Here is a 19,236-nt window from a genome sequence, read left to right as displayed (position 1 = left end):
GATTGCCCTAAGGGTATGGTTCCCTGCTGGATTCCCCTTGTAGCCTGTAGTGAAGATTCCAGCCTGTTCCCAAACCCCTGTCAACCTAATGCCCAATCTATTCTCTGTATATCTGGTCTTACCTCTTCTTGAGGTTCAGGTGCTGTGAGGTTGTTGTTTTCTGGTACCGCGGAGACTTGAAGCTGGTCTTGGCCCTACAAAGAGAGAGTACTGTCAGTAAGAGGTGGCTCAACCTTTCCAGCCTCTCAGCGTAGAAGTGTCTTCTGTGCCTTATACTTTACAAGGGTCTCAGTATTTGTACTATTACAAAGGGCAAAATACAATGTTGTTTCACCAGAGCCTGAAGGCATCGGGAAAGGCTTTCATCCATCCTCTTTTACAGATGAAGAAACAAGAAACTAAGATTCAAAGGGTAAAAAGACTTGCTGGGACAGGAAACCAGGTCTTTGGATTCCAGTGCTGTTTCCACGATCAAACACCACGTAATCTGTGTGACATGGTGTGGATGTGTATCTACAAGGGAGTGCGAGGTCTTAAAATTACTACCTGCCATTTTTAGATGAACCCTCTTCAAGAACATATTGCAACTCTCACACTTAAGTGATCCTAATCCATGACATGCAGTTAGGAGAAGCAAGTGGTAAAATGATTTCTTTGGGAAAAATTTTAGGTTCTGAGATGGGAACCTAAGGTGTAGGAAGCCCGGTCTAGGCCATGTGCAGGGGTGCTGTAGTCCTAGCTCCTCGAGAGGCTGAGGCAGGAGGATCACTTTGGGCCAGGAGTATCAAGGTTGCAGTGCACTATGATTGCACCTGTGAATATCAACAGCACTCCAGCCTGGGCAACATAGTGAGATCATCTCTAAAAATATAAATTTAAAAAAAAGAAAGAAAGCCCTGACTAGAAACTGCTATGTTAGGGGAAGATCCTGTGGGGTTTAAAACAAGTTTTTTTTTTTTTTTTGAGACGGAGTCTCGCTCTGCCGCCCAGGCTGGAGTGCAGTGGCCGGATCTCAGCTCACTGCAAGCTCCGCCTCCGGGTTTACGCCATTCTCCTGCCTCAGCCTCCCAAGTAGCTGGGACTACAGGCACCCGCCACCTCGCCCGGCTAGTTTTTTGTATTTTTTAGTAGAGACGGGGTTTCACCGTATTAACCAGGATGGTCTCAATCTCCTGACCTCGTGATCCGCCCGTCTCGGCCTCCCAAAGTGCTGGGATTACAGGCTTGAGCCACCGCGCCCGGCCTTAAAACAAGTTTTTAAAAGAAAGAAAGCCCTGACTAGAAACTGCTATGCTAGGGGAAGATCCTGTGAGGTTTAAAACAAGTTTTTAAAAAATGAAATTTAATTTACAAACTATAAAATCCATATTTTAAAAACAGAACCAATTTCTTTTTAATTTTTTTTTCTTTTCTTTTTTTTTTTTTTGAGAAGGAGTTTGGCTCTGTCACCTAGGCTGGAGTGCAATGATATGATATCAGTTCACTGCAACCTCTGCCTCCCAGGTTCAAGTGATTCTCCTGCCTCAGTCTCCCAAGTAGCTGAGATTACAGGCTCCCACCACCATGCCTGACTTTTAGTAGAGATGAGGTTTCACTCTGTTGGCCAGGCTGGTCTCAACCTCCCGAACTCAAGTGATCCACCCCCTCAGCCTCCCAAAGTGTTGGGATTACGGGCGTGAGCCATGGCGCCTGGCCAACAGAACCAATTTCTAGCAGTGTGATAGTCACTTGAAATTCCATGATTTCTCCTTGAAGGACATTTTCTTTCTTCTGACTCCCTCCTCCCTTTTCAGGTCATGAATTAGCTCAAAGGTGATGTTATATCACCTCCCAGAAAGTTATCAAAACGTTCCATCTCTCTGAGATGATTCAAATGGTAAGCAAGAACAGATTTTTTCCCAGTAATTTTTTTTTCAAAAATGGCTGTTTTTTCCCAGTTATATTTATATTTACCCATTTTTACATGTGACATGTCCATAATTCTGCCTGAGAGAAAATGTGATTTATAATGCATCTGCAAGGGAAGTGAGCATACATAGGCTTCAGAGGATTGATAACACGAATAGGCTAGGATCTAAGATGCTCTAGTTGCTTAATTCTATAGCAAAAATATTTCTCCTTAGCTGATGAACAAAGCAATCCCACCAGAGAACTGGAAATATTATAAACCTCAGATATAAGGAGAAAGACATAGGGGAAAGGAGAGTGTATCCTGTACCTCTTTTTCAGGGATGACAGTGTTACTAGCCTGTTTGTTAAAATGGTCAGAAAGAGTCTTGGCTCCTATAAACCCTTCCCTTTAAAAAGATTACTCAAAGAATGCAAGCTTATTTTGTCATTCCCCAGAGGCAAACAAAAGGTCACTCTATTACTGTCTCCATCTAAAATCATATAATACATTATAAAACCAAACTGAAATCAATTCAACCACTGAGTTGCTCTTTTCAGTGCAGAAAAATGAGAAGTGGCTGTACTTACCTACTCAAAACCCTGCATTTATCTTGCGCTTATTTACTATCCACATGTCCTGCCTATCTCTCTCCATCGGCACAGTTGCCTCAGACTAAAACCCAACCAAGGAAAAGTTATTTTTATTATTAATTTAAAAAATCTTTTTTTGAAATGGGATCTCACTCTGTTGCCCAGGCTGTAGTGCAGTGGCGTGATCACGGCTCACTGTACCCTTGACCTCTCTGGGCTCAGGTGATCCCACCTCAGCTTCCCAAGTAGCTGAGGCCATAGGCATGTGACACTATGCCTGGCTAATTTTTGTATTTTTTGTAGAGATGGGTTTTTCCTATGTTGCCCAGGCTGATCTTAAACTCCTGGGGTCAAGTGATCCACCTGCCTCAGCCCCCCACAAAGTGCTAGGATTACAGCCACTTTGGGAGGTTGAGGCACTGCACCCAGATCTTTTTATTAAAATTTTTTTAAAGAGATGAGATCTCACTGTGTTGCCGAAGCTGGAGTGCAGTGGCTATTCACAGGTGTGATCATAGCATACTACAGTGTTGAACACCTGGGCTCAAGTGATCCTCCCGCCTCAGCCTTCTGAGTAGCTGGGATTACAGGTTTGCACTACTGAGCCTGACTTAAGGAAAAGTTTTTTTTTTTTTTTTTTTTTTTTTTTTTTGAGACGGAGTCTCGCTCTGCCGCCTAGGCTGGAGAGCATTGGCACGATCTCGGCACACTGCAAGCTCCACCTCCCAGGTTCACGCCATTCTCCTGCCTCAGCCTCCCGAGTAGCTGGGACTACAGGCGCCTGCCACTACGCCCGGCTAATTTTTTTGTATTTTTAGTAGAGACGGGGTTTCACTGTGTTAGCCAGGATGGTCTCAATCTCCTGACCTCGTGATCCGCCCGCCTCGGCCTCCCAAAGTGCTGGGATTACAGGCGTGAGCCACCGCGCCCGGCTGGAAAAGTTTTTTTTTTTTGAGACAGTTTGCTCTTGTTGCCCAGGCTGGAGTCCAATGGCGAGATCTCGGTTCACTGCAACCTCTGTCTCCCGGGTTCAAGCAATTCTCTTGCCTCAGCCTTCTCAGCTGGGATTTCAGGCGCATGTCACCATGCACGGCTAATTTTTGTATTTTTAGCAGAGACGGGGTTTCACCACATTGACCAGACTGGTCTCGAACTCTTGAACTCCTGACCTCAGCTGATCCACCCACCTTGGCCTCCCAAAGTGCTGAGATTACAGGCGTGAGCCACTGCGCCCGGCCTAGGAAAAATTTTATGTCTTGCTCTGTTAGGGCCCTCAGTGCTTCATGTGAATCAGGACTGAGGGCCTCTGAAAGATATACTTCTGGAAAAAGAAAAATAAATTTTAATATGTAAAAACAATAGGGCATAATCATGTAGATGACTTAGGCTTTTAGTACCTCTGAGGAGTTATCAGCTGAGATAAGCTTATCATCCTCTTCCTTGTCTTCCATCTTCTTTGCCTCTCCAGGCTCTGAAGCAATCTGTGAATCAAAGTGAACAGTGGAGGAGAGAGTCCCACACCTTCCCATCCTGGGGGCCATCCCTGTGCCCCTGGTCCATATTAGCTCCTCTCAGATAGCAGGAGGCTCCTGAGGTAGCCTCGATCAGACACAGGCAGTAGTAGGGTGGGATGACCTGATGAGTGCCAGATATCTCACACACTTCTCCCAGATACACACACGGCTCCTTCTGCATTGCTCACGTCACCGCTGACTGCTCTATAAACTTGCAACTCAGCTCCCACTCCCTGTGCCCTTCCCTACTTAATTTTTCTTTGTATCACTTATCATTACTAGATTGTAATTTTGTTTATTCTTTTTTTTTTTTTTTTTTTGAGACGGAGTCTCGCTCTGTTGCCCAGGCTGGAGTGCAGTGGCCGGATCTCAGCTCACTGCAAGCTCCGCCTCCCGGGTTCACGCCATTCTCCTGCCTCAGCCTCCCGAGTAGCTGGGACTACAGGCGCCCGCCACCTCGCCTGGCTAGTTTTTTTGTATATTTTAGTAGAGACGGGGTTTCACCATGATAGCCAGGATGGTCTCGATCTCCTGACCTCGTGATCCGCCCGTCTCGGCCTCCCAAAGTGCTGGATTACAGGCTTGAGCCACCGCGCCCGGCTTTTTTTTTTTTTTGAGATGGAGTCTCGCTCCGTCACCGAGGCTGGAGTGCAGTGGCGCGACCTCCGCCCACTGCAAGCTCCGCCTCCTGGGTTCACGCCATTCTCCTTCCTCAGCCTCCCGAGTAGCTGGGATTACAGGCACATGCCACAATGCCGAGCTAATTTTTTGTATTTTTAGTAGAGACGGGGTTTCACCATGTTGGCCAGGATCTCCTGACCTCATGATCCGCCCACCTCAGCCTCCCAAAGTGCTGGGATTACAGGCGTGAGCCACTGCGCCCGGCCCTTAGCTCTTTTTTTTTTTTTTTTTTTGAGACGGAGTCTCGCTCTGTCGCCCAGGCTGGAGTGCAGTGGCCGGATCTCAGCTCACTGCAAGCTCTGCCTCCCGGGTTCACGCTATTCTCCTGCCTCAGCCTCCGAGTAGCTGGGACTACAGGCGCCCACCACCTCGCCCGGCTAGTTTTTTGTATTTTTAGTAGAGACGAGGTTTCACCGTGTTAGCCAGGATGGTCTCGATCTCCTGACCTCGTGATCCGCCCGTCTCGGCCTCCCAAAGTGCTGGGATTACAGGCTTGAGCCCCGCGCCCGGCCGGCCCTTAGCTCTTAACATCAAGGAAAGAGAACTAATTCTTTTTTTTTTTTTTTTTTTTTTTTTTTTTTTTTTTTTTGAGGCGGAGTCTCACTCTGTCGCCCGGACTGGAGTGCAGTGGCCGGATCTCAGCTCACTGCAAGCTCCGCCTCCTGGGTTTACGCCATTCTTCTGCCTCAGCCTCCCTAGTAGCTGGGACTACAGGCGCCCGCCACCTCGCCCGGCTAGTTTTTGTATTTTTAGTAGAGACGGGGTTTCACCGTGTTAGCCAGGATGGTCTCAATCTCCTGACCTCATGATCCGCCCGTCTCGGCCTCCCAAAGTGCTGGAATTACAGGCTTGAGCCACCGCGCCCGGCCGAGAACTAATTCTTAAGGCGGCCCATCCCACTTTTTTTTGGTCAGCCCCTTGTGTCTCCTTTGCCCTTCCACAATATTTTTTTTCCACCCCATTTTAAAAATTGAGCTAATTGTTGAAAGTTCCTCTTGTATTGATCCAAAATGTATCTTAAAAAAAGTCTTTATACATAGTTTATGCCTCTGCCCTCTGTAGTGTCACAGAACAAGTCAAATCTCTTTATGATAGCCTTTCCATATAATGTGACTAGAATATGACTTGAGGCCCAGCACGGTGGCTCACACCTGTAAGCCCAGCACTTTGGGAGGCAGAGACGGAAGGATCCTGGAGCCTAGGAGTTTGAAACCAGCCTGGGCAACAAGGCGAAACCCCATCTCTACCAAAAATACAAAAATGAGGCAGGCGTGGTATGCGCCTGTAGTACCAGCTACTTGGGAGGCTAAGGAGGGAAGATCACTGGGCCCCAGAGAGGTCAAGGCTGCAGTGAGTCGTGATCATGCCACTGCACTCCAGCCTGGGTGACAGAATGAGACCCTGCCTCAAAAGAAAGAAAAAAAAAGGTATGACTTGATTTACAGATCCTTCACAGAACTATTTGCTCTTCAATGGGTTGGCATCTCTCAATTTTTTTTTCTTTTTTTTTTTTTTCTTTTTTTTTTTTTTGAGACGGAGTCTCGCTCTGCCGCCCAGGCTGGAGTGCAGTGGCCGGATCTCAGCTCACTGCAAGCTCTGCCTCCCGGGTTCACGCCATTCTCCTGCCTCAGCCTCCCGAGTAGCTGGGACTACAGGCGCCCGCCACGTCGCCCGCTAGTTTTTGTATTTTTAGTAGAGACGGGGTTTCACCATGTTAGCCAGGATGGTCTCGATCTCCTGACCTCGTGATCCGCCCGTCTCGGCCTCCCAAAGTGCTGGGATTACAGGCTTGAGCCACCGCGCCCGGCCAATTTTTTTTTCAAAAGCCTTAAAAATTTTTTTGAGAAAGGGTCTCACTCTGGTGCTCAAGCTGGAGTGTAGTGCTCACTGCAGCCTCAACTTCATAAGCTCAAGCAATTCTCCTGCCTCAGCCTCCCAAGTAGGGAGCAGCCTTTTTAAAAGACTGTCTTTTTTGCTTTACTTCCCTCTGTGAGTTCCTGCTTCTAGGTCTTCTCATCAGAGAAGACACACGCTGGAAATTTGCTGCCATTTTTTTCAGGGTCTATTTACCATAGTCACAGGTATAATGAAATGAAGTGAGACCCACCCTCCTGCCCCCACTAAAGAAGGTAAAGCTCAGGATTCCAACTACTAGTTCTTCTTTGATTTAAATTTATTATTATTTTTTATTTTTTTAATTTTGTGTTAATTTTTTTTTTAACTTTTTCTTTTTCTTTTCTTTTCTTTGAGACACAGTCTTACTCTGTTGCCCAGGCTGTAATGCAGTGACGTAACCTCGGCTTACTGCAACCTCTGCCTCCTGGGTTCAAGTGATTCTAGTGTTCTTGTGCCTCAGGTCTTCCAAGTAGCTGAGACTACAGACGCCACCATGCCTGGCTAAGTTTTGTATTTTTAATGGAGACAGGGTTTCACCATGTTGGCCAGGTTGGTCTTGAACTCCTGGCCTCACGTGATCTGCCTGCCTCGGCCTCCCAAAGTGCTGGAATTACAGGTGTGAGCCACGACACCTGGCTTCAACTACAGGTTCTTTATACTAGGAACTCCCAGAACTTGGAGGAAAAGAAAGAAATTAGTAAGAATCTGCTCATTAATACTACTAGAGATAAGCACCTTATAGAAGTCAATTACCGGCTGGGTGCGGTGGCTCACGCCTATAATCCCAGCACTTTGGGAGGCCGACGCGAGTAGATCACGAGGTCAGGAGTTCGGGACCAGCCTGACCAACATGGAGAAACCAGCCTGGCGTGGTGGCTCACGCCTGTAATCCCAGCACTTTGGGAGGATGAGGAGGGTGGATCACGAGGTCAGGAGATCGAGACCATCCTGACTAACATGGTGAAACCCCATCTCTACTAAAAATACAAAAAATTAGCCAGGTGTGGTGGCGGGTGCCTGTAGTCCCAGCTACTTGGGAGGCTGAGGCAGGAGAATGGCGTGAACCTGGGAGGCAGAGCTTGCAGTGAGCAGAGATGGTGCCACTGCACTCCAGCCTGGGCAACAGAGTGAGACTCTGTCTCAAAAAACAAAACAAAACAAAACAAAAAAACAAAAAAAAAAAAAAAAAAACGTGGAGAAACCCCGTCACTACTAAAAATACAAAAATTAGCCGGGTGTGGTGGTGTGTGCCTGTAATCCCAGCTACTCTGGAGGCTGAGGCAGGAGAATCGCTTGAACCCAGGAGGCAGAGGTTGCAATGAGCCAAGATTGCGTCACTGCACTCCAGCCTGGGTGACACAGAGAGACTCCATCTCAAAAAAAAAGCCAATTACCCTAAAAGTAGATTACTAAATTGCTATGAAGACATGAAACAATCCCCAGAATCCAAAAAGGTGTCCAAGAGTATTCTGACTATAGTAAAGATACCTACATGGAGGTTATAAAAGAATATAAAGACACTACCAGAGCCGGGTGCAGTGGCTCACATCTGTAATCTCAGTACTTTGGCAGGCCAAGACAGGAGGATCACTTGAGACCAGTAATTCCAGATCAGCCTGGGCAACATAAGGAGACCCTATCTCTACTGGGGGAGGATCACTTGAGCTTGAGAGGTTGAGGCTGCAATGAGCTGTGATTGCACCCCTACACTCCAGCCTGGGTGCCAGAGTGAGACCCTAACTTAAATAAATAAATTAATTTAATTAAATTAAATACCCAACCAGAACTACTCTTACCTGAGATGTCATTAAGGTGGGGGAAGTACAAAGTTCTTCAGGGTTCTGATTGTGGATGTTTTCATTTTCTTTGGCCTCAGGAGTTCTCACTGGCTTCTCTGGTGTTTCTGGATTAGGAGAGACCTCTAGGGAGGTCCTAGGACTTGGAGTCCCAGTCCCCAAGGAGGCCCTAGGGCTGGTGGGTGAACCCCCTCCAGAGGCTGGAGGGCTGGAGGGTATGTTCCCTGAGGAGGGCCTGGGGCTTGCAGTGGCTCTAGGTGGAGGAGGCCTACTAGGGGGTGCTGAGGTCCTCTGGAGAGAGGCTCTCTTCTTTGGTTGTTCGGATCCTTCACTTGCGGTGCGGGTTCGGAGGACTACTTCTGCGGCAGATGATGAAGGCTGCCCTGAAGGGCTCAGGGCTCCGCCAGGTGATGGAGCTGGGGAGCTGGGGAGAACTTCCTCCTGGGACTTGACACTCTCAATGGTAAGAGAGGGCTGGGCCTGGGCGGGGCCATTGCAGGCTGGTAGAGGCTCTTCTTCCTCAGAGGAGCTTGCTTCAGATCCTTCCTTCTCTATTTCCTCATCTTCTAAGAGCTCCTTGATCTCAGAATTGTCGTCCCCCTGGGCTGCATCAGGTGCCAGATCTTCAGTTGCTGAGACAGATTCACTCTCACTCTTCAAGGAAAGTGTAGAGGGACTAGTAGGTGAGGAAAGAGGACTGGAGACCATAGTTGTTTGAACTGGGGGAGAAATGACTAAAGAGCGCCTGCTGCTGATAAAAAAGGAAGATGTTCAGATTCAGAAAGGCTAAAAACCAGAAGCAACGTAAATATGCAAAAATAAATTATGATGCATATAATAAACAGAATAAAGCAATTTAAAATGTTAGAAAGTTTGCATAATTTACAATAACACTTACAGAGTGAAGTGAAAAAAGGCCAAAATTTGATCTATATCATGAACTCAATTATGTAAAAATATGTACAGAGAAAGAGACTGGAAAGAAACACTGCAAAATGTTAGCAAATATTTTCTCTGGGGCAAAGATTAATGGGTGATATACAGTTGAACTACACAGATTTCATATTTGTGAATTACCTACTTATTTATTTGGAACCCCTAAATCAATACTTGTGGCCTTTTCCCAGTCACTATTGGACATGCACAAGTAGTGAAGAATGAGTTGCCTGGCACACACTTTCCAGATGAAGTCTAACAAGACAACCATCTACCTTCTTGCTTCCATTCTCAAACTGTAAACAAGTGTCCTTTCCACCATGTTTTCCTAACTTTGTGCTTTTTGTTGGTGATTTTGCTATTTAAAATGGCCCCCAAGCTGTAGTGCTAAGTTCAAAAAGACTGTGATGTGCCTTCCAGAGAAAATACATGTATTAGATAAGCTTCATTCAGGCATAAGTTACAATACTGCTGGGTGTGAGTTCAATATTAATAAATTAATAATATAGATTAAATAAGGTGTCTTTAAACAGAAACTCACATAAAACAAGGTTATATGTTGGGTGGTTGATGAAAATTTTGTGATCAGGGGCTCACAGAAACCTGTGGTTTGATGTTCAGTGAGTGTGGCAACTTTATAGAACAAAACTACCATGAACAAGAATCAACTATAACATTTATCAAGTACCTACTATGTGCTGGATGCCATGCTTATCCTTGAGCATCCAGGATTAGAATCTAGAATATATCAGCAAACAAAAACTTATATAGATCAATTTTTTTATAAAAGGTCAACAACCCAATTTAAAAATGGGAAAACAATATATAGGAAAGTCACAGAACAGGAATGTTAAATGGCCAATAACATGAAAAGATACTCAAGGTAATTAGCAATTATGAAGCTATGACTTAAAACTGTAAAAAAAATTCCGTTTCATACCCATGAGCTTGTAAGAATGAAGTCTGACAATTTCACATGTAGTAAGAATGTGGACTCATGAGGGCTCTTACTCACTGCTAATGGGTAGTAAACTGGAATCATCACCTTGCAGAGCAATATGGCAATATCTCATAAGGGTCGAGAAGCCCCATGACAGATCTTATGACTCAATAATCCTGCTCCAAGTATAGACCCTAAAGAAACTCTTGATAATATTCACAGGGACAAATGTAAAGCTTGTTCATCACAACATAATTTATAATAGCAAAAACCTAGAAGGAATTCAAATGCCCCAAACTAGCAGGAGGATAAATAAATCATGAACTAGGCATACAATAACAACTATAGAAAGGAAACAGCAGAGTTACTATAGCAACATACAGTAATAACGAAAAATCTTACATACTAAGAGAACAAAAGAAGTTGCAGAACAATACATACAGTATAAGTCCATTTATATAAAGTTTAAAAACATGCAAAACAGCCAGGCATGGTGGCTCATGCCTGTAATCCCAGCACTCTGGGAGGCCAAGGTGGGCAGATCACGAGGTCAGAAGTTCAAGACCAGCCTGGCCAACATAGTGAAACCCTGTCTCTACTAAAAATACAAAAATTAGCTGGATATGGTGGCGTGCGCCTGTAATCCTAGCTACTTGGAGGCTGAGGCAGGAGAATCTCTTGAACCCGGGAGGCGGAGGTTGCAGTGAGCCAAGATCGTGCCATTGCATTACAGCCTGGGCAAGACCCTGTCTCAAAAACAAAAAAACAAACAAAAAACACACAAAAAATGCAAAACAATATTTTATGTATGCATGTATGTGTGAAACAATACAATGTGTGCATGCTACATTTAGTATTACATTTAGTATTTCCATGCGTGTTATGTGTGAAACATACATGCACACGTAAAATAAAACAACACACATGGAAATGATAAATACTAAATGTAACATAGTGGTTACCTTTAGTGGTGTCAGAAAGAAAAAGTGAGTGGGGAAGGAACAGCTATATTTACAACATATTTACATGACTATTTGTTATATTATTCTTTATACATTTAGTTATGTCTGAAATATTTAATTTTTATTAATTGTTTTAGAGACAGGGTCTTGCTCTGTCCCCCAGGCTGCAGTGCAGTGGCATGATCACAGCTCACTGCACCCTCAAACTCCTGCGCTCAAGTGATCCTCCTGCTTCAGCCTCCTGAGTAGCTAGGAGTACAGGTACGCACCACTGTGCCTGGCTAATCTTTATTTTCTTTTAATCTTTTTTTTGTAGAGATGAGATTTCACTATGCTGCCCAGACTGGTCTCAAACTCCTGGTCTCCAGTGATTCTCCTGCCTCAGCCTCCCAAAATACTGGGATTATAGGCATGAGCTACCATGTCTGGCCCTGAAATAATTTAGTAAAAAACAAAATAAATTATATAGGCGCATAGTATAAACAACAAACATCATCATACACATGCACATAGGGACAGGTCAGGATTCTGGACTGGAGATGAAGATTTTGAATACGTTCACACATGGGACAAACGAAGCAAAAGAGTCTTGGACGGTGCTCACCTTGACAGTCCCTTCACCACAAAGACTTTATTGGAATGTTGCTTCTCCAGTTTGCTCATCACCTCGTAGAGATTGTGGTTCAGCTAGAGCCAGTAAGAAAGTAGGGGATGCTAGCCAACTGGGAACCCGAGAGCGGCATATCCTTTCTCCCCTCCCCTTCAGACAGCTTCCCAAAATAAAACCTCCCCCTTTCAACTCTGATCTGAATTCCTCTTCATCTGTCTAGCATTAGAGTCCAGGGTCCTGTCCCACCACCCCCTCCTTCCTTGTCTCTCTGTGTTCTAAGTTCTGCCTCTTCCATCGGACTGGCAGCTGTCTCAAGGCAGGGTCCATAACTGATGTCTGATTTGAGGTTCCAGCTTCTCACAGGTGATCCAGGGAATGAAAACTCATTTTTAGGCTGGGCGCGGTGGCTCAAGCCTGTAATCCCAGCACTTTGGGAGGCCGAGGCGGGCGGATCACGAGGTCAGGAGATCGAGACCATCCTGGCTAACACAGTGAAACCCTGTCTCTACTAAAAATACAAAACAATTAGCCGGGCGTAGTGGTGGGCACCTGTAGTCCCAGCTACTTGGGAAACAGAGGCAGGAGAATGGCGTGAACCCGGGAAGTGGAGCCTGCAGTGAACTGAGATTGCGCCACTGCACTCCAGCCTGGGCACCAGAGCAAGACTCCGTCTCAAAAAAAAAAAAAAAACAAACCTCATTTTTAATATTAACTAGGCAAATCACACGTTAGCCAAATAAGCTACGGAGAGTGGTATGTGTAGCTGTGTCTGAATATAACTAATGTTGTAGTAGCAAAGATCCTGGAATCCCAGGACTAGAAAAGACTTCATAAATTATGTTATATGGCTGCCTGTCACTGAGAGGATTAGTCTTATTTGAGACTAACCACCTGAGAAACTGACTTGTCCTTAAACACTACACTCTCCAGTCCCCAGCAACAATAGATAGAGATTTCACAATGGGGTTCCCCATTTTAATTGTTCCTTCCATAGGCTTAACCTCCTTTATTCATGCTAAAGCTCAAATTTGGATGCACTTACTCAGTTGTTAAGGGAGATGAAGAGGGCCCTCTGATGTGTTTTAATACAGTTAAATATACAATGAAGTGCTCTTATTTCATCATGAGATAGAAGTCAAAATCTGTGGTGCCAATATGCATATTTAAAGAAATTATGTAAGTCAAAGCTACCTTCATATTTACTAAAAAACACACCCACAAGCCTCAATTGGCCAGACGCTTCTCACCTTGCTCATTTCCCTGTAGAAGACATCCCTCAAGTTGGAAATGTTTTGGAAGATGGTCACATAGCAGCCAATACGACTATTAGGAAGCAAAATAACAAACACACGGGTAAGGCATGGGAAAGGAGTTCTTTGTTTGAAATACAAGGTATGACCTTAAGCCAAAACCAGCCACCAAGGCTCCTAAAAGAAAGCATCCCACTGGGCATGGTGGCTCACGCCTGTAATCCCAGCACTTTGGGTGGCCGAGGCAGGTGTATCACAAAGTCAGGAGATCGAGACCATCCTGGCTAACATGGTAAAACCCCACCTCTACTAAAAATACAAAAAAAAAAAAAAAATTAGCCAGGTGTGGTGGCACATGCCTGTAGTCCCAGCTACTTGGGAGGCTAAGGCAGGAGAATCACTTGAACCTGGGAGGCAGAGGTTGCAGTGAGCCGAGATCACGCCACTGCACTCCAGCCTGGGCAATAGAGTGAGACCCCATTTTAAAAAAGCCATCCCACATCCCACACTCAGGATGTTCTGGGATCTGGATTCATCAGAGCTAGGCCAGGAACACACCTGATTCTTAGGAGCAGGAAGGCCAGGGGAGACAGTATCAGTTCAGGTTGACACCAAAGTTTAACAGTTTCATGGAGTTATCTGATTTGGGCTCTTGAAGAGCTGAGCAGACATGAAAGGGGTTTGAATAATTTTTTTTTTTTTTTTTTTTTTTTTTTTTGAGGCGGAGTCTCGCTCTGTCGCCCGGACTGGAGTGCAGTGGCCAGATCTCAGCTCACTGCAAGCTCCGCCTCCTGGGTTTCCGCCATTCTCCTGCCTCAGCCTCCCAAGTAGCTGGGACTACAGGCGCCCGCCACCTCGCCCGGCTAGTTTTTGTATTTTTAGTAGAGACGGGGTTTCACCGTATTAGCCAGGATGGTCTCGATCTCCTGACCTCGTGATCCGCCCGTCTCGGCCTCCCAAAGTGCTGGGATTACAGGCTTGAGCCACCGCGCCCGGCCCTTGAATAATTTTTTAAAGGGCTATATAAATATAAGGCCACCTAATTATAATTATTACAGTAAGTAATTATTCTTTCCCATTATGCAATACAGGACAACTTCTACGCCTGTATGTACATTAATGGAATTCTCCTGTAAGTGAATCAAGGAAGTGTACTTTTAAAGAAACCATATTAAATTTCATTTCTAGGCCAGGCACCGTGGCTCATGCCTGTAATCTCAGCACTCTGGGAGGCTGAGGCAGGTGGATCACTTGAGGTCAGGAGTTTGAGACCAGCCTGTCCAACAGGGTGAAACCTGTCAAAAAATACAAAAATGGCCAGGCACGGTGGCTCACACCTGTAATCCCAGCACTTTGGGAGGCCGAGGTGGGCGGATCACAAGGTCAGGAGATTGAGACCATCCTGGCCAACATGGTGAAACCCCATCTCTACTAAAATACAAAAAATCAGCTGGAGTTGGTGGCACGCGCCTGTAGTCCCAGGTACTCGGGAGGCTGAGGCAGGAGAATTGCTTGAACCTGGGAGGTGGAGGTTGCAGTGAGCCGAGATTGTGCCACTGCACTCCAGCCTGGCAACAGAGTGAGACTCTGTCTCAAAATAAAACAAACAAACACAAAAATTAGTCAGGTGTGGTGGCACGTGCCTGTAGTCCCAGCTACTCAGGAAGCTGAGGTGGGAGAATTGCTTGAACCCGGGAGGCATAGGTTACAGTGAGCCATACTCCAGCCTGGGTGACAGAGTCAGACCCTGTCTCAAAATAAATAAATAAAATAAAATAAAAAATAAAATTTCAATTTTATTTTAATTAGGAGTCACATAATGTTTTAGAATACATGTATTCATTACAAAGGCTCCATCCTATGTACACCAATAAGTGACAATATAAAATATTCTGACCACAGTTCTATCTATTATGCCTATCTTGTACAATAAAAAGAAAAAAGGATACAAATGGAGTTTCTGCTCAGATTTCTCTTTAAATGTGGAAAATTTGGCCGGGCATGGTGGCTCATGCCTGTAATCCGAGAACTTTGGGAAGCCAAGGCAGGGGGATCACTTGAAGTCAGGAGTTCGAGACCAGCCTGGGCAACATGGTGAAACCCCATCTCTACTAAAAATACAAAAAAAAAAAAAAAAAATTCAGCCAGGCATGTTGGCACAAGCCTGTAATCCCAGGTACTTGTGTGGCTGAGGCACAAAAATCACTTGAATTAGGGAGGTGGAGGTTGCACTGAGCTGAGATTGAGTGTTACTGTACTGCAGCCTGTGTGACAGAGTGAGACCCTGTCTCAAAAAAAGGGGGGCAGTGTGGGAATTTAAATCTAAAACACTTTTATCTACCTACTCTCAAGGCACACAAGGTGCCTTTGCTTCACACAAGCAATTTCAGTCATTACCTATTATAAAGAATTTCAGTCATTACCTATTATAAAGAATAGGCAGCTCCTCTAGTAGTTCTTGGTTCAGATCTTCAAACACAGTCTGGGCTTTGTTGAACTCTTCCTCTGCCTAGGTGGTAAAAGAGACAAGACAATCTCCCTCAATTCTGAATCCAGTACTACAACATGCCCCCTTCATTCTCTGCATTTTTTAGGCACTAGGCTTACTAGGAGCCATCCCTCTTCTTCCCCTGAGCATGCCCTCCCTAGGCTCAAGACTCTGACTATCCTTACAGCATCAGTGTCAGAAGAAACAGATTTCCTTCAGGACACTGGATGCTGAATTTATAATTTCCTATATCCACATTGGCCCAGCCACCTGCCACCACCATGGGGAGAAGGAGAACAGGAAGAATTTACCAGTTTTTGTTGTTGTTTTTGCTTTACCTTGGCAGTCTTGGCCTCATCTTTCTTCTTGGCATTCTGCACTGCCTCCAGGTGATGTCGGGTACTGTCATAGTCCACGAGTTTCCGACCCCGCTTGGCAATTCTCTCCTGACCCAGGGTAATGAGAAAGGGTGTGGATACTCACTTTTTAGTGGCCAGGATGTAGGTAACAGAATACCAAACAGAGAGCAAGATTCTTGGATCCTATTATCAAATTTCACTTTCGCTGTTTTTTGTTTTTGTTTTTTTTGAGACAGGGTCTTGCTCTGTTGTCCAGGCTGGAGTGCAGTGGTGCGATCTCAGCTCACTGCAACCTCTGCCTCCCAGATTCAAGCAACTTTTGTGCTCTGGCCTCCCAAGTAGCTGGAATTATAGGCATGTGCACCAAGCCCGGCTAATTTTTGTATTTTTAGTAGAGATGGGGTTTCGCCATGTTGGCCAGGCTGATCTCGAACTCCTGGGCTCATGTGATATGCCCACCTCGGCCTCTCAAGGTGCTGGGATTACAGGTATGAGCCACTGCACCCGGCCCCAATTTCACTTTCTAATAGGGTTTTGTGCCCATGGGGTCTCCCTCAGTATCTGGGAAGAATGGGGGATTCTCAGAGGGAGATAGAGTCCTACAGAGCATGTGGAAATCTGTATTAATTATATATAGTATATATATAAAAGAAAATACATATATATATTTCCACCTCCACCTCCCCCTGTATTAAATTTTAATATTTCCTATGAACCCATTATAAACTGCTTCAGTCTCCAGGAGAAATGGCCTGGAGAATCACATGAAAGTGAAAGTCTGGATTTTTCGGAATTAGTCCCAAATCTGCCATTCATTAGCCTGTGGCCAGTGGCAAGGCACATCTCTTTTGGAGCCTCAGTAGCCCCATCTTCCCTTATACAACTGCTATTTGAAAGACAGAATGCTGAATACAAAGTGCTCTGAAAGCTCTAAAACACAATAAAAGCTATAAATTACTCTGACCACTGAGAGAAAGTCTACTCAGCCTTATCCAAACTATAAATTATACCATTGAGAAGCAGACTATGTCATTGAACCGTTTTGTTCTCTCAGTCACAGAATTTGAAAAGATCTTAGCAATTATCTGGTCCAACTCCCATACAATACATGAGGCTTCTCTATAACATCCAAGATAAGGAGTAGTTTGACTGCTGTTTGCACAAAGAACAGACAACTCACTATCTTTGAATCTATTTCATTTCATTTTTGGAAAGATTTAACTATTAGGAACTTAAGTCAGACTCCCTCTAACTTCTTCCTCTGAATCAGCACAGTGCCTCACAGAGTAGGTGTTTAACAAATACTAGAGCTGGGTGCAGTGGCTCACGCCTATAATCCCAGCACTTTGGGGGGCCGAGGTGGGCGGATCACCTGATGTCAGGAGTTTGAGACCAGCCTGGCCAACACAGAGAAACCCTGTCTCTACTAAAAATACAAAAACTAGCTGGGCATGGTGACGCATGCCTGTAATCCCAGCTACTTGGGACGCTGAGGCTGGAGACTCGCTAGAACCCAGGAGGGTGGAGGATGCAGTGAGCCAAGACCGGGCCATTGCACTCCACCCTGGGCAACAGAGCAAGACTCCATCTCAGAAAAAAAAAAAAAAAAAAAAAAAAACCTAGCTGAATGAATAGATGAATTCTAATTCTGCTTTCTGGAACAGTTTAGAATAGGTGGAATTCCTCTTTTACCTAACAGATTTTCAAGTATTTGAAGATAACTATTTGATTGCCCCATGTTTCTTCTTCTATACAATAAACATCTTTAGTGCCCTCAGCTGTTTCTCACAGCTAAAGGGGATGCCTCTAACTTGGATCTAATTTGAAATCAGCCCAAATATAGCTCACTGAAGTCTAAGTTTATTTTATTTATTTACTTATTTTGAGACACCAGCCTCTGTCACCCAGGCTGGAGCGCAGTGGCATGATCTCGGCTCACTGCAACCTCTCCCTCTCTGGCTCGAGTGATCCTTCACCTCAGTCTCCTAGGGTGGCTGGGACTACAGACGCACACCACCACACTGACAAATTTTTTTTGTATGTTTTTGTAGAGATGGGGTTTTGCCATGTTGCCCAGGCTGGTCCTGAACTCCTGGGCTCAAGTGATTCTCCTATCTCAGCCTCCCAAAGTACTGGGACTACAGGTGTGAGCCACTGTACCCAGCCTTGAAATCTAAGTTTAAACATAAACTTCACACTACTTCTGACCTTATATCCTAACCTCTTGTCTAACCCTCAACCTTAATCTTTCTCCTAACTTACCCAAACTTCATTCTTAATTGAGCTCTAATTCTACTTATAATGCTTAACCCAATATGTTCTCTAACCAGGATGGATCATCCACAAGCCAACCATGATTCTGTGCATTGAGTACCTTAATTTCGCTGAACTGGGCAACGTAGTTTTCCATGGTCCTCACAGCCTGGTCAGCCAGTTTCTCCTCGTAGTCTTCCCAAAGGAGATCATTATTCTGTGGGATAGAGGCAGAGGCTGGTGAAGGCTCCACTCCCAACAACAACTGCCTACCAGGGAAATACCCAAATTCTCCCTGCAAAAACCTTCTTTTTTGTAGCACTGTATTTAGAATACCACGTTGGATTCCGGGGAATAGTCAGAGGAAGAAAAGAAACAGCCCCTACCCCAAGGAACTGCTCTATGGGAGTCTGAGCATACCTTCAGAGATTACGAACAGGGCACAAGGTTAAAGCCTTGGACTCCAGAGCTTATATGGGAAAGTTTAAGAGTGTATAACTGCATGAACTTTGTTTTAAAAAACAACCCATCTTTAGGAGGTAAAACTTCCCATAATGTTTTAAAGAGGGGAAGAGAGTCAAAATTAGAGGAATCCACAGATTAGGGAAAACTTGTTTTTACCTTAACAGTTGTAGCTTCTTCCTACCACCCAGTGACTGAGGCTATACAAATGCACAGTGTGAACTGGCTCCTTTGTTTTCCTATTTTCTTGGATAGAGAAGCTAAGCTGAGGTTGAGATGCAAACAGGAATAAGTGCCAACAAGTTGTAAAACCCAAGCCACTCTTACCCCTACGATGGTCTTCAGCTCCTCATGACCGTCCCACTCGCTGTTGTAGATCTCCTGCAGGGTTTCTGACACTCTTTTTGAACTTTCATGCATCACTGAAAGGAGAGAATTCAGTCCCACCATCACGTTTCCCCAACAGTATTTGGTGTAATCACATGGGTGACAAATCAGTGGTTCCAATTCAGAAGGACAAACTCAGAAGGTTTAGGTTATGTAAGCGAGGAAAGCTGGATGGGGCTGAAAGGAAAAGTCACTCTTCCTCAGCCCACAAAGTTCCAGGA

At 45.0% G+C, this 19,236-nt stretch overlaps 1 protein-coding gene across 5 annotated transcripts in view; it reads right to left on the bottom strand.

The window, feature by feature from the left end:
• BIN2 (bridging integrator 2) overlaps positions 1–19,236 on the bottom strand; it is a 45,604-nt gene that overhangs the window by 4,821 nt on the left and 21,547 nt on the right. The window contains exons 4-13 of one of the 5 annotated variants that reach the window (XR_004439905.1): positions 18,956–19,050; positions 18,288–18,383; positions 15,893–16,000; positions 15,490–15,575; positions 13,064–13,139; positions 11,811–11,893; positions 8,369–9,119; positions 3,879–3,962; positions 3,669–3,802; positions 140–194 (exon numbers count right to left, since the gene is read on the bottom strand). Coding sequence is in view for 4 of the 5 variants with exons in the window: in XM_033222036.1 (XP_033077927.1) it covers positions 123–194; positions 3,879–3,962; positions 8,369–9,119; positions 11,811–11,893; positions 13,064–13,139; positions 15,490–15,575; positions 15,893–16,000; positions 18,288–18,383; positions 18,956–19,050 (1,451 nt within the window). In the remaining variant the exon portion in view is untranslated. Of the gene's footprint in view, positions 1–122; positions 195–3,668; positions 3,803–3,878; positions 3,963–8,368; positions 9,120–11,810; positions 11,894–13,063; positions 13,140–15,489; positions 15,576–15,892; positions 16,001–18,287; positions 18,384–18,787; positions 19,051–19,236 lie in introns of those variants that run through there. The other 4 variants (XM_033222039.1, XM_033222036.1, XM_033222037.1 and 1 more) reach the window with 4 other exon arrangements.

This window comes from Trachypithecus francoisi, unplaced genomic scaffold (assembly GCF_009764315.1).
Source record: "Trachypithecus francoisi isolate TF-2019V2 unplaced genomic scaffold, Tfra_2.0 Lachesis_group11, whole genome shotgun sequence".
Classification (NCBI taxonomy): domain Eukaryota; kingdom Metazoa; phylum Chordata; class Mammalia; order Primates; family Cercopithecidae; genus Trachypithecus; species Trachypithecus francoisi.
The sequence above is the reverse complement of the archived record's forward strand: the minus strand, read 5'-3'. Positions and strand labels throughout refer to the sequence as shown.